Source organism: Oryctolagus cuniculus, chromosome 21 (assembly GCF_051225735.1).
Source record: "Oryctolagus cuniculus isolate XC-2025 breed Fujian yellow rabbit chromosome 21, ASM5122573v1, whole genome shotgun sequence".
NCBI classification, from domain to species: domain Eukaryota; kingdom Metazoa; phylum Chordata; class Mammalia; order Lagomorpha; family Leporidae; genus Oryctolagus; species Oryctolagus cuniculus.
Window position 1 is genome coordinate 18,341,855 of NC_142887.1, and position 14,979 is coordinate 18,356,833.

Sequence of the window (14,979 nt, forward strand, 5' to 3'; positions counted from 1 at the left end):
AACTAACTGGTGTGGGAAGATCACACCAACTTACACCCTTCCAGTGCTTTCCTGAGCAGCTCTCAACAAATGCAAAAAAAAAAAAAAAAAAAAAAAAGACAGAAATTTTGGGGCCCTCACACGTCAACTAGAGAGCTTACATTGATTTTTGTCTTGCACACATACCTGGTTTTGTCAAAAGGATTTCAACAAAATCCTTTAAAGCAAAAAAACATTTTTAAAGTAAATTTTAAAGACTATTATCTTGTTCATCCTAAAGTAATCTACTGTGTGCTACCTCTCCCAGAGACAAATTCTTTTTAAAAGAAGCATCCAGGGGCCGGCGCTGTGGTGCAGTAGGTCAGGCCTCTGCCTGTGTACCCACATGGGTGCTAGTTTGCGTCCCAGCTGTTCCATTTCCCATCCAGCTCCCTGCTCATGGCCTGGAAAAGTGGCGGAAGATGGCCCAAGTGCTTAGGCCCCCATCCTCACATGGAAGGTCCAGAAGAAGCTCTTGGCTCCTGGCTTCAGATCAGCCCAGCTCCAGCTGTTGCAGCCATTTGGGGAGTGAACCAGTGGATGGAAGATGTCTCTCCATCTCTCTCTTTCTCTCTCCCTCCCTCCCTCTCTCCACAACTCTGCCTCTCAAGTTAAAAAAAAAAAAAAAAATCCAGGAAATCAACGTTTAGCCAAAGCAATAAACTTGCGGCTGTACAATTTTGGCCGGAAATGGGCTGGGGAGGGGAAAAATGAGTTGTGGAAGGAAAAGACTTCAAAGAACAGCATGGACTTCACCCACATCCCATCCACCTCTGGCCATGGAAAAACTACAGCAACCGTGGTTTCCTGTGGGCTCTGGTCAAGTGGGGGCTGCGCCCCAGCAATGCGGGAGCTGTCGGAGTTGTGTCAGCTCCCACAAAAGGTCTGGGAGAAACGTGACCCTGTGGTTCGGGAGCTGCTCCCGACGTCCCATTCACTGCTGCCAGCTCGCAGGTCAGGTATGTGGACCAGCAGGTCCATGGGTGTGCCCGCAGTTGGCGTGCATCCAATTACACACAGGGCACCTTTGAGGTGCTGGTGGCCAACACCCAGGTTGGCAAAGGGTGTGTGCATTAGGTCAGACATTTCTGGGTCCTCCCAGTGTGGTCTGGAGGACGCAGTGGCCTGGCATGGATGGACAGTGTGGACCTCAGAAACCAGCTGGAAAGGGTGTTTTCATTTTTTTTTTTTCTTTCTTTGAGAAGCAGAGAGATAGACAGAAATCTCCCATCCACTGGTTCATCCCCAAAATGCCCACAATGGCTGGGGTAGGGTGAAGCCAAAGCTGGGAGTCGGGAACTCAGTCCAGGTCTCCCACATGGGTGGCAGTGACCCAGGCATTAGAACCATCATCGGCTGCTTCCCAGGGTGCACAGCAGTAGGAGGCTGGAGTCAGCAGCGGGGCCCGGGCCTGAATCCAGGCGCTCTGATGTGGGACACAGACGCCCACCCGATGGCAGCACAACTGCTGGCCAGAAGTAGGGCTGGACACAGGGAAGGATTTAAAACAAACATATCAACTGAGAGAAGGGAGAGGGCCTCCTGAGTCGTTCAGTGTCAAGGTCACAGCTCAGCCGTACTCCACCCCCGGCTTCCATCTGATTTCTCGAGCAAAGGCGCCAGCCTCTTCTTGTTCCCTGGGGTTCTTTCTCCACCTTCACTTGCTGCAAGGGAGGCACAGGCTGAGAACCCCTTACCCGAAACGCATGGGAACAGAGGTGCCTCCACGTCAGTCGTTCAGCATTGAGAACAGTTACATAGGTGTCACTTGTCCAGCATCCCTAATCTGAAAATCCAAAATCCAATGTGTACCACATCGCAGCCAGAAAGTTTCAGATTTTGGTGGCTTTTGGAGTTTTGGATTAGGGAAGCTAACCCTATACCAATTTCCTTCCCTCCTAACTCTCCCCACATCCCCTTGACATCCCTGGTGGTTCTAGAAGCCACCAGCGCTTTGGGTTTTCAAGAGGGATGGAGAGGTGTGCAGGGGAACAAAGATAAAAAGGCAAAAAAAAAAAAAAACCAACAACGGGAGACAGTGACAAAGGTCTGGCTCAGATCAGGACTTGGGTCACCCAGATGGCATTCCTGGCTCTTGCCCAAGTGCCTCAGCCTAGTGATCACAGCGATTATGGGGAAGCCTGAACTGGAACTGGGACAGACCTGGGTGAGAATCCTGGAATGGGAAACCTGGGGCCAGGGCCCTCCCCTCACTCTCACTGTCCTGTCCTTCCTAGAACTTACAGCAATAGGTCTCAGGAAGGATCCTGGCAGATAATGCAGGCACAGCAGTGAGCCTGGTCAGTCTTCAGGAAATGTTTCTCCTGCTACTATCAGGTTGGTTCTAGAACAGAGAGGTGACGTCAGGAAGGAAGCACAGAGCCTGCTCAGGTCCATCGGGCACTACCTCGCTCTCCCCCTGGGCTCTGGGCAGGTAAACACGCCGCGCTGTTCTGACCTCAGACCCGCTCCAAGTCCAGGCAGGAGAGGACAGGAAGGTGATGAGATACACAGCTGCGGCAGCCTTGAACTGCTCTGGGCCAGGGAGCCTCTCATTCTTAGCAGCTGTGTCCCAATCACGAAGGCCACATTTTTCAACTCTACCTTTGCATCGTCAAACGGCACAGTTTCTTGTTAGGGATGATCGACAAAAGCACAGGATGAATGCCTGGTCCAGACAGGTGAAAACCCCCCAGGCCTATAGAACACCTAACTCCCAAGAAGGCAGAGGCACCAAATGCCTTGCTGTGAGGTAAAGAGATGTCCAGGGGTACACAGGGAGAAAGCAATCGGTCTTCCTCCTGCTGGCTTCCTGTTTCTGCAGCACCTCTGCCCATTCCCACATCCAAAGCCACTTACAGATAAGACTGGTCATCCCCAGAATTGTGCCCCCAGGGTGAAGCAGATTAGGCCACTGCCTGCAATGCCAGCATCCCATACCAGTGCTGGCTGCTCCAATTCAGATCCCCTTCTCTGATAATGTGCCTGGGAAGGCAGCAGAAGATGACCTGAGTGCTTGGGCCACTGTACCCACGTGGGAGACCTGGAAGAAGCTCCTGGCTCCTGGCTTCAACCTGGACCTATTGCTTTAGCCATTGTGGCCATTAGGGAAGTGAACCAGTGGATGGAAGATCTCTCTCTCCTTCTCTTTCTCTCTCTCTCTGTCTCTTCCCCCATCCCCTATAGCTCTTTCAAATAAATAAATAAATCCTAAAGAAAAAAAAAAAGATTGCACCTCCCCACTCCCTTCCCTCCCAGTTTCCAAGGCCATATTAGAATGTTGCCAAACACTTCTCCTTAAGGAGGAGTCAGTGAAGATGAGAAAACCCAGGGTCTGGCCCATGGAGTCCCTGACCCACAGCAAGTCCTGCTGGAAAGCCCCACACATGAGCTGACCGCGGGCTGCTCAACGTGCATTTCCCACGGGAACCCTGTCACGGGTTTCACCAACAGATGAGGGTAGCAGGGGCCAAGTGTATGCTCTGTGCAGCGCACATTTACATCATTGTTGCGCACTGCAGATCTGCAGCTGGGTCCCATGTCCCCGGATACAATTAGGCCTGGAGGAGCTCAAGGGCTTCTCCATGGTCACAAAGCAGCCAGCAGGACCCAGGTGTGAACCCAGACGGTCGGATTTCCGAGTAGATGTTCTTGGCCACTCAGCAGGTGCATCAGCTTCAATCCACATTCCCAAGTCTATGCAAAAGTGAGGGCCAAATTGCAATCCGGAGTGGCAAGCCTGCCCCACTGGCCCCTCCGTGAGGCACAGAAAGGGGCTCCCAGACACCTGGAAGGGGCTGGGGTTTTGCCCAGGGCCCTCCTGGAATGGCAACAAGGAGTGAGATTCAGGAGGGCTCTGGTGTAGGTGAACCATTTGTGCCCTGTTTCCACAAACAAGCCCCACACCAGTCAGGAACCCTACATACAACGGTACTTCAAAAAGTTCATACAAAATGGAATCAAATGATGAGTTGAGGGACAGGAGCTTGGCCCCACGGTTAAGGCACTAGGTTGGGACACCTGCATTCCATATTGGAGTGCCTGGGTTCAAGTCCCGGTTCTCCTTCCGATTCCAGCTTCCAGATAATGTGCACCATGGCAGGAGCAGCTGTGACGGCTCAAGCACTTGGATCCCTGACACCTACATGAGAGACCCAGATTGAGTTCCCAGCTCCTGGCTTCAGCTTGACTCAGCCCTGGCTTTTATGGGCATTTGGGGAATGAGCCAATGGATGATGGGAGCTCTGTGTTTCTTTCTTTCTCCCTCCCTCCCTCTCTCCCTTCTTCCCTCCCTCCCTCTAAAATAGATAAAGTAAATGACTTTTAAAAAATTAAAAATAGGTGAGTTTATTTTGGAGAAAAAATTCTGAAATCCACAAATACAAAGATCTTCAAAAGTTCGTGAAAAAGGCATATCACAGAATATGGATGGGGGCCGTGCTGTGGCACAGCAGGTTAAAGCCCTGGCTTGCAGCACTGGCATCTGATATGGGCGTCGTTTGAGTCCCAGCTGCTCCACTTCTGATCCAGTTCCCTGCTAATGTGCCTGGGAAAGCAGCAGAGGATGGCCCAATTCCTTGGGCCTCTGCACCCATGTGGGACACGTGGAAGAAGCTCCTGGCTCCTGGTTTCCGATCAGCTCAGCTTTGGCTGTTGTGGCCACTTGGGGAGTGAACCAGTGGATGAAAGACCCGTCTTTCTCTCTGTCTCTACCTTTCTCTGTAACTCTGTCCTTCAATAAAAAATAAATTTAAAAAATTCTTTAAAAAGAAGCTATGCATGTACTTCAAAAAATCTTTGTATCTAAACAAACTAATCTTTCTAAAAAAGATTTGAAAGGCAGAGTGCCAGAGAGTGATACAGAGAGGTCTTCCATCTGCTGGTTCTTGCCCCCCAAATGGCCACAGCAGCCAGGGCTGGGCCAGGCTGAAGCCTGGAGCCAGGAGCTCCATCCAGGCCTCCCATGAGGGTGGCAGGGGCTCAAGGACGTGAGTCATCTTCAGTGGTTTCCCAGGCACACTATCCGCAGGGAGCTGGATGGGGAGCAGAGCAGCCAGGACTCAGAGCGGCATTCCGACAAGGGATGCTTGTGTTGCAAGCTGTGCCAAACACTGCCTCCCGAGTCGGCTAATCTTTTTTTTTTTTTTTTAAAGATTTTATTTATTTTTATCTGAGAGGCCGAGTTACAGACAGAGAGAGAGAGAGACAGAGAGAAAGGTCTTTCATCTGCTAGTTCGCTCTCCAAATGGCTGCAGCGGCCAGAGCTGAGCTGATCTGAAGCCAGGAGCCAGGAGCTTCTTCTGCGTCTCCCATGAGGGTGCAAGGGTTCAAGGACTTGGGCCGTCTTCTACTGCTCTCCCAGGCCATAGCCAAGAGCTAGAGAAGTGGAGCAGTCGGGACTCGAACCAGTACCCATATTGGATTACAGGGCCCCTTTTATTTTTTTTTTTTTAAGATTTTTTATTTATTTATTTGACAGGTAGAGTTACAGACAGTGAGAAGGAGAGACAGAGAGAAAGGTCTTCCTTTTGTTGGTTCACCCCCCCCCAAATGGCCGCTAGGGCTGGAGCTATGCCAATCTGAAGCCAGGAGCCAGGTGCTTCCTCTTGGTCTCCCACGCGGATACAGGTGCCCAAGCACTTGGGAAATCCTCCACTGCCTTCCCGGGCCACAGTAGAGAGCGGGACTGCAAGAGGAGCAACCGGGACTAGAACCCAGGACCCATATGGGATTCTGGCGCTGCAGGTGGAGGATTAGCCAAGTGAGCCACAGCGCCAGCCCCTACAGTGCCCCCTTTTAGCCCACTATGCCACAGTGCTAACCCTCAACTAATCTTTTAATTCCTTTTTCCATGGATTTTTTGAAGCCCCCTAGAATTTTCAAAGACTCAGATGGGCACAGGACTTTCTTTCTGGGAGCACAAAACCCCATTTGAATGAGCGACACTTTCAAAAATCTTAGTTCACTTCCGTTAATAAGGTCTGGTCTGTTTCTCCCTACAGGGCAATAAGGAGAACAGGTTCTTAGCCATCTCTGGTAAGCTTAGCTAACAATTAATAAATCAGTGTCAGAGTGGTCATAAACTGGATTAATGCTGAAAAAAATAAAACCCAGAGCTGAAACGCCACCTCCCTCATCTGTGACCAGAGGGAAGACACGACCGACAAGACGGACCCGAGGGGCTGACTAAGGACTGCTGGGCAGCTGCAGGAAGGGACAGGCCTGCACACGCCTGTGAGCTCACAGTGGGGACCAGACAGAGCCGGCCTGAGATGGCTGGCATTTTTTGCTACACCCACATTCATCTTAGGAATTCATCCATGGCCTCTGCAGACGCAGACGTCTCCACAGCTGTGAGACCCTGCAAACTTCCTCTCTTTCCTTCACCCCCAACAGCGGAGCCACTGCACATTCTGAACCTGTGCACTTCCATCAAGGGCACTGCTGCCTCCCGGGCCCTGGTCACCACCACCCTGTGCAGGCTTCCCTGCTTTGATGAGCTCGTCTGAAGCCTGCATACACACATGTGTATGTCAAGTAATGCCACATCCCTGCCAGAAGCTCCTGGAATTTCTCCTGCGTCCAAAAAAGAAAAAAAAAAATCTCAACTCCTGCAACCCACAGTTCTTTGTTTCCTAGGCTAACCACATCAGGGCCATGGTTCAAATCCTGGCTGCTCCTTTCCCAATATAGCTCCCTGTAAATGAGCCTTCGAAGGCAGCAAAGATGGTCCAAGTACTTGGGCCCCTGCCACTCACTTGAAGACCCAGATGGAATATCCAGGTGGTCCTGGCTTTGGAACAACCCTGGCTGTTGTGGCCATTTGGGGGTCTCTCTCTCTCTGTCAGTCTGCCTTCCAAATAAATAAAGTAAATCTTAAAAAAAAAAAAAAAAGCATTCTCTTAGGGCTGGCACTGTGGCATAGCAGGTAAAGTCAGCACCTGTGAGGCCAGCATCCTGTATGGGCTCTGGTTCAATTCCCAGCTGCTCCACTTCCAAACCAGCTCTCTGCTAATGCACCTGGGAAAGCAGCAGAGGATGGTCCAGCTGCTTGGGTCCCTGCACCCACGTGGGAAGCCCAGAAGAAGCTCCTGGTTCCTCTCTCTGTAACTCAAGCCTTTCAAATTAAAAATAAAAAAAAATCTTAAATAAAAGTATTCTCTCCCAACTCTGGGGCCAGAAATGAAAGTGCCGGCAGGGTACGTGCTCTCTGAAAGCTCTGGGTGGGTTGTAGAAGTCAGTTTTGTTTTTTTTGTCACCATCGTGAAATACATGAGGAAACTCACTTAGTAAAGAGAGCAGATCCATTAGCTCCCAGTTTGGAGGTTCAAGTCAAAGATCAGGCGGCCCCACTGGTTTGGCCGGCGTGAGGGTGGCAGACAGCAATGGCAGAGCGAGTGCGGAGGAAGGAGTTGACGGTGAGCCAGGAGGAGAGAGGCTGGGCCCATCTCACACTTTCAGAGCCAACCCTCTTGCAGGAACAGTTCCCTGAGGGCACACCCAGAGACCTAAGGACCTCTAGCGAGGCCCACCTCCTAGATACCATCACTGGGTTAAGTTTCTACCCTCTTAGTATCATTAACTTTGGGGACCAAGCCTCTAACACATGGCCTTTGCAGGGACCCAAGCTACATCCAAACCGTAGCGGGGAGCTCCCTTCCTTGCCTCTTTCTCTGCTCTGGGAGGAGGCCACCAGCCACCCCTTGCCTGGGTTTGCAGCCTCACTCCCATCTCTGCCTCTGTCACCACATGAGGCTCTCTTTCTGTCTTCATACAGCTTTTTCCTCTTCCTATAAGGACTCTGTCGAATTAAATCGACTTCATCTTGTGTGATTCTATCTGCAAAGACCCTATTTCCAACTAAGGTCACATTGGTAGGGACCAGAGGTTAGGACTTTATCATATCTTAGGTGGCGGGGTGGGAACAGAATTCAGTTCCTAACACTCCTAACACCAGCCCTATCCGGGTCCACACAGTCTCCCAGGTCCAGCCCTCTCAGGCACCGAGCTCCTGCCACACCGGCCTTGTCCCACCTGCTAATGTACCTGGCTCCACCCATCCCTGAACGGGTGCTGGTTCTGTCAGGAAGGCTTCTGATCACTGCACAGCTGGCTCCTCCTTAGCATTCGGATGAAATGTCACTGCAGGTTGAATCTTTCTGAACCAAAATGTCTGGGAATAGAAGTGTTTCAGAGCTTTTGATTTTGGAGTATCTGCAGATTGTATTGGGCGAGCACAGCTAACCCAAAAATCCAGATCTGGAAGCATTCTTTCAGATATTTTGAATTAGAGATGCTAAACCTGTCCCTCTAAGTGCTTCTCTCTGACCCTCCCTTATATTTTTTAAAATTTTATTGATTGATTGATTTTGACTTATTTGAAAGGCAGACAGAGAAATATCTTCCATCTGCTAGTTCACTCCCCAAATACCTACAACAGCCAGGGCTGGGCTAAGTGGAAGCCAGGAGCCAGGAACTCCACCTGGGGCTCCCCTGTGGGTGGCAGGGGCCCAAGCACTCAAGCCATCACCTGCTGCTTCCCAGGGTGGGGACCAGGGCTCAAACCTGAGCACTTTAATATGAGATGTGGGCATTTTTTTTTTTTTTTTTTTGACAGGCAGAGTGGACAGTGAGAGAGAGAGACAGAGAGAAAGGTCTTCCTTTGCCGTTGGTTCACCCTCCAATGGCCGCCGCGGCCGGCGCACCGCGCTGATCCGAAGCCAGGAGCCAGGTGCTTCTCCTGGTCTCCACATTAGTACACCTGGGCCTAGCCCAGCCCTGGTTGTTCTGGCCATCTGGGGAGTGAACCAGCAGATGGAAGACCTTTCTTTCTCTGCGTTTGCCTCTCTGTAACTGTGCCTTTCAAATAAATAAATAAATCTTAAAAAAAAAAAAAAAACAGACAGCAAATATTTTAGGCTTTGCAGGCCATACAATCCATGTCACAGCCACTTTCCCTTGTCACTGTAGCAGCAATGGAAGTCACAGATGATAAACAAATGAGCACGGCTCTATTCCAATAAAACCTATTCACAGACAGTGAACTTTGAATTTCACATAAAATCATGTCACAGATATTCTTTTGTTTTTTTTCAACATTTAAAAATAGAAAAATATTCATAGTTTGCAGGCCATACCAAAGCAGGCTGCAAGCCAAATATGGCCTGAAGTCTGCCCCTTGCAAACTCCTGCTCTAATATATATGCAAATCAGCAACAAGAGAGACCACTCCCAGCAAGCCCAGTCATGCCGCTGGGTCGTGCCACGCCCCTAGCACTATGGCATAACGCAAGTGCCCCACCTGACGAGGCATGCAGTGCCTTATCCCCGATTAACAAGGCAGGAAGTCGGAAGCTCAGAGACAGTAAGCTGCTTACTCAAGGTGACACAGGAATCAGTCCTTGCCTGAGGACTGGAAGTCAGCAGTCTGGCCTGGGTAGGTTATAAGTGACTCTGAATGATATTAACAAGAGCCAAGCTCCCATTCTTCACGCCCCCATGTGACAGGTGAGAACATACAGGCGGCACAGCCCACAATCAAATCCCTCTGGCACTAAAGCCCACGTTCCTGCCTGTGGCTTCCTCTCGCCCCAGGCTTTGCGGACAGCACCAGCCCCGGCCCCGACAGCCCCACTTACTGGCCACCTGCAGCCGCACTCGGAACCACTGAGTCTCGTTCAGGGTCTCCTGGCAGGTGTAGTTTCCCTCATCCTGCAGGCTCAGCATCCCGATGTGCAGGGCGCTGGTGTTCAGTAGAGAAAAGCGAGGTTCACGCGGTGGGAGGCTGGCGTTGGAAGAGACGAGGAAGACGGGCTCCGAGTCGATCCGGTACCAGGTCACTGGGCCCCTGGGCCTTGAGATGTTGCCGCAGGGCAGAGTGATGTCCTCGTGAAGTTCTCCAATGACCATGGCCCCAGATCCTGGGCGAGGAGAGGGCAGCCTGTTACTACCTCACTGGCTCTCCCAACAGCCTCCCTTTCGGGACAGTCCCTCTGCATTAAGATTTTTCTTTTAAGATTCATATTTATTTATTTGAGAGGCAGAGTTACAGACAGAGAAAGGTACAGCCAGAGAGACAGGTCTTCTATCCACTGGTTCACTTCCCAAATGGCCGCAACAGCCAGAGCTGGGCTGATCCGAAGCCAGGAGCCAGAAGCTTCTTCTGGGTCTCCCATGTGGGTGCAGGGGCCCACTGCTTTCCCAGGCACACTAGCAGGGAGCTGGATGGGAAATGGAGCAGCCAGGACTCAAACCAGCACCCAAATGGGATGCTGGTGCCGCAGGGGGAGGCTTAGCATATTATGCCACGGGGCCAGCTCCAAGATATTAAAAAAAAAAAAAATCAAGCACATGGTTTTAAGATGTGATTACACACAGAGCCTCTGCTAGGTCAGAATTCCTAGCCCGTCCTTGATGTCAATGAACTTGTGGTGGATTGCAAACCACCCCACTCCGCCCTTGGCCACTGTCCAGGCCCCTTGCCTCGGCAGTGCAATCCCATGCAGACTCAGTGATGTGACTGGCCGGCAAATGTGCTGCAGGCAGAGACTTCAAAAGTGCTGTGTATGAACACCAGTATGATGCAAATTGGGACTGAAATGGGGGGGGGTGCTGTTTGGTGCAACAGTTAAGACAATACTTGAGATGCCAGCATCCCATATCAAGAGTGCCTGGGCACTGTGGCGTAGCGGGTAAAGCCACCGCCTGCAGTGCCAGCATCCCATGTGGGCACTGGTTTGAGTCCCAGCTGCTCCATGTCCAATCCAGCTCTCTGCTACAGCCTGGGAAAGCAGTAGAAGATGGCCCAGGCATATGGGCCCCTGTACCCACGTGGGAGACCTGGAAGAAGCTCCTGGTTCCTGGTTTCAGATCAGCACAGCTCCAGCCATTGTGGCCATTAGGGGAGTGAACCAGCGGATGGAAGACCTCTCTCTCTCTCTCTCGAAGACCTCTCTCTCTCTTTCTCTGCCTCTGCCTGTCTGTAACTCTGCCTTTCAAATAAATAATCTTAAAAAAAAAAAAAAAAAGAATGCCTGGGTTGTAGTCCCAGCTTCACTCTCAATTCCTGCTAATGAAAACCCCAGGAGGCAGCAGGTGATGGCTCAAGTACTTGGGTTCCTCCCACCCATGTGGGAGACCCAGATGGAATTCCAGACTCCTGGCTCTTGCCTGGCCCAGCCCTGGCCATTGCCAGCACTTAGCAATACCAGATAACTCCCACAGCACCCAGTGGGCTTTGTGTGCCTAGAAACTCAGAAGGGCTGGAAGTACGAGGCCCTCAGCTTTGTTCCTGCCACTCTGCCTGTCTCCTCCTCTCCCTCTCAGGTCCAAACACCCCCACAGTGAAAGCTCTCTTGGGACCTCCACACAACAACAGGCTGGGGGGCCAGTACAGTGGCACAGTAGGTTAAGCAGCCGCCGACAACACCTGCAACCCATACGAACACCAGTTCCAGTCCCGGCTGCTCCACTTCCAATCCAGTTCCCTGCTAATGTGCCTAGGAAGACAGAGGATGATGATCCAAATTCTTGGACCCCTGCCACCCACATGGGAGACCTGGATGGCATTCTTGGCTCCTTCTCTCAGCCCTGGCAGTTGCAGCCATCTGGGAGAGTGTGAACCAACAGAAGCTCACTCGCTTGCTCTCTCTGCCTTTTAAATAAATAAATAAATCCTTAGAAAATAAAAGGACTGACACTAGTGACTGCAGCCATTTTGGGGCAGGCCCTGTCATAGGCAGCAGGGATCCAAGGGTGGATAAAACAAAAACCGCCAGGGGGTCGCAGTCTAGTGGGGAAGACGGACAGGGAACCAGCAATTACAATGCAGCTGATGGACACCAGGCAAGGTCTGAGAGGGGACTCCTGAGTCCCGCTGGGGTGACTGGCAGGACTTCCTCCAGGCCACCACAGTGAGATCAGCTGGACAAGCAGCAGTCAGTCAGGTGAGGGTGAGGACGGGCTTTCTCCCAAAACCCCAGAGCAGCAGCAGCTGAGACGCTGCCTGGGAGTGCCTACGCTTGAGTCTCTCTGCTTGCAGTTCCAGCTTCCTGCTAGTTCATGGACATGGGTCTCTGCCACCCATGTAGGAGACCCTGACAGAGGTCCAGGCTCCTGGCCCAGCTGTTGTAGGCATTTGGAGAGTATACAGGTAGAAGATCTCAGTCTATCTCTCTTCCTAATAAATTTAAAAAGTAACTCATTGTTTTTAAATGGCCAGAGTAGCAGCAGTAGCCCTGTTAGAAACATAAATGGCCAGGGTTCATCCCAGAACATCTACATCAAAAACCAGACATGGAGCTGGAGCTGTTAAGCCTCTGCCTGCAGCGCCACCATCCGATACGGGTGCCAGTTCGCATCACAGCTGCTCCACTTCCAATCCAGCCCCCTGCTGATAACCTGGGAAAGCCGTGAAAGATGGCCCAAGTGCTTGGGCCCCTGCACCCACATGGGAGGCCTGGAAGAGGCTCCTGACTCCTGGCTTCGATTCAGCTCAGCTCCGGCCGTTGCAGCCATTTGGGGAGTGAACCAGCAGATGGAAGACCTCTCTCTCTCTCTCTCTGCCTCTGCCTCTCTGTAGCTCTGCCTCAAATAAATAAATAAATCTTTAAGTTAAAAAAAAAAAAAAAAGAAACCAGGTAAAGAGGAGTAGCACTCTTGGTCTAATAGGAGCTCCAGGTGATTTTTTTAAAGTATTTATTTATTTATTTGAAAGATAGAGTAACAGAGACAGGGACAGAGAGGAGATCTTCCATCCACTGGTTTACTCCCCAGCTGGCCTAAGAGCCTAGAACTCCATCTGGGTCTCCCACATGGGTGGCAGGGGCCCAGTCCCTTGGGCCATCTTCTGCTGCCCTCCCAGGTGCATTAGCAGGAGCTGGAGAGAAGGCCGTACTAGAACCAGCATGGGACTTCACCCACTGCCTCGCATAGGCCCCCACCCATGTGATTCTAATGCACACTGAAGACTGACAGGTGCTAAGTGCACCTGCTGGGGCATGGACCCGTCACTAGGGAACCAGGAGCAAATGCAGCCCATCTTGCTGAGAAATTTCTCAAGTGTCCAGCCTCTCTGCACCATCAATACCCAAATGCACAAAGGCCACACAGGGACAGGGACAGAGGCAGAATCTGCAGGGGGAGAGGGGGATGAAAATAGAATTAATTAGGTAGCGTTCATTGCATAACCTCGTTAATACGCTAACAACCACTGAACTGCACACTTTAAAAGGGTGGGTTTTAGAAGGCTGTCCAAGAGATCCTACTCTCCCAACCTAGCAGAGGAGGGGGCGGTATAAAGGCCCCGGGGGCTGCGCAGAGCTGCAGTTGCACCCAACCACTTGGCTTTCTTCCTAGTGCCTTCTCCCAAGAAAGACCTGGGGTTGGCCATCTGCGGTGTCAAATGGAAGCAAGCATGTCTTCGGGGGGGGGGGGGATATTTTTCCTCCCAAGACACTCCTAACTTGAAAAACAAACAACAAAAATACGTGGTGCTCAGGAGGCCCAGGGGACTGCACACAAAGGTAAAGTGGATCTGGGCGTGGTGACGGACATCACCTGCCGGTGTAGTGCCTGGCGGTCAACCAGAAAGCCACTTCATTCCGGAACGATGACTTCATCCTGGGGTTCTGCCGGCCGTGGCCCTGGCCCTGGCCCTGCGTTTAGCACCACACTGGGGAGGTCGTGGGCCCTGGAGGGACCAGGAGGGACGCTGTGGAGTTCCCTCCCAGCTGGACAGTAAACCTCTGCATTTCTCCAGATAAACTGTGGATCTGGATTCTGGGGATTTGGGCTCTTTTTAAAAACGATTGCTAAAAACAAGCTAAAAACATGTTAGAGCCCAGCACGCAGGAACTTCTGGCACGTGCTGCTAGCAAGCTCAGGTGCACTTTATAAGCCGCCTCCTGAGGGCCAGCTTACGGGGCTGGACCTGGAACATAGGCAGGAGCCCTCTGCCCGCCAGAGTCCAGGGCCAGCTGGCTCAGCGTCCTGTCCCAGAGCTCCACTCCTCCCTGCCTGGCACACCCGCCCCACAGGGCACAGGCATCAGCTGGTGAAGCACCAGGAATAATATTTTCCCCCTTGTTTTTGCATTTTATCCATCTTTGAAAGCAACCCGGCCTTTTGCAACAGAGCCATAGGGATATCGATGAAGACCGTAAAGCCGCCTTTTGTCAAGGGTGAGGAAAAGTATTGTTTCTAAGTCTGGAATTATTTCAAAATAAACTTTATTATTATTATTATTATCTAGAGAGTGAAGGAAGTCGACGGGGCTTTGCAAGCGCTATTGGCGCAGGTGGGCTTGGGGGTGAGGGGTGGGCTGTAAGGAAATCCATGGGTGAGGTCCAACTGGGGCAGAGAGAGGAGAAGAAATTAAGGTGCTAGTCCCGGGCTGGAGCATCCGCGCGGCAGGTAAGACCAGAGCGGAAATTTACATCCGCCGCTTCAAACGCAAAACAAAACCAACCATCACTTTCCCTCCTACCCGCGCCTCTCCGTTTCCCAATCCTCTGCGCACCCCGGCGGGCTGCAGGGTGCCTCGCCCTCCACCGAGCGCCCCGCTACGAGCGCGAACCCCAAGACCCTCCCGGAGCGGCTTCGCGGACGGAGGGAACCGGGTTCCTCGCTGTCGCCTCCTCGCCGCTCCCTCGCCACACTCAACTTTTCCCTGCAGATCGCCGCCCCTTACCTGCGGCGACCCAGCGGGCCAGGAGCGCCCCGAGACAGATCAGGACGCGGGGCTCGGGCGCCCGGCCGCCAGCGGCCATCTCGCTCCAGATCCCGGCTCAGGAGGCGCAGGCTCCGGCCGGGCTGGGTGTGCGCCCCGGGGCCCCGGCCCCTGGGGTTCCGACGGCTCCTCCCAGGTTCTCGCGGCGGCGGTGCGGTCCCCGGCGAGGGTGCCTGGGGCGACGGGAAGGAGCCCGAAGTCCGGCGCGGGGAGCGGCGCGGGGCGCCCGGCCC

The 14,979-nt window shown here is 52.3% G+C and overlaps 1 protein-coding gene across 2 annotated transcripts in view; it reads right to left on the reverse strand.

Moving 5' to 3' along the window:
• VSIG10 (V-set and immunoglobulin domain containing 10) overlaps positions 1 to 14,979 on the reverse strand; it is a 38,333-nt gene extending 23,354 nt beyond the window's left edge. The window contains exons 1-2 of one of the 2 annotated variants that reach the window (XM_051826872.2): positions 14,708 to 14,979; positions 9,657 to 9,938 (exon numbers count right to left, since the gene is read on the reverse strand). In XM_051826872.2, coding sequence (XP_051682832.2) covers positions 9,657 to 9,938; positions 14,708 to 14,786 — 361 coding nt within the window. In that variant the 5' untranslated portion in view covers positions 14,787 to 14,979. Of the gene's footprint in view, positions 1 to 9,656; positions 9,939 to 13,575; positions 13,691 to 14,707 lie in introns of those variants that run through there. The other variant, XM_089323253.1, reaches the window with a different exon arrangement.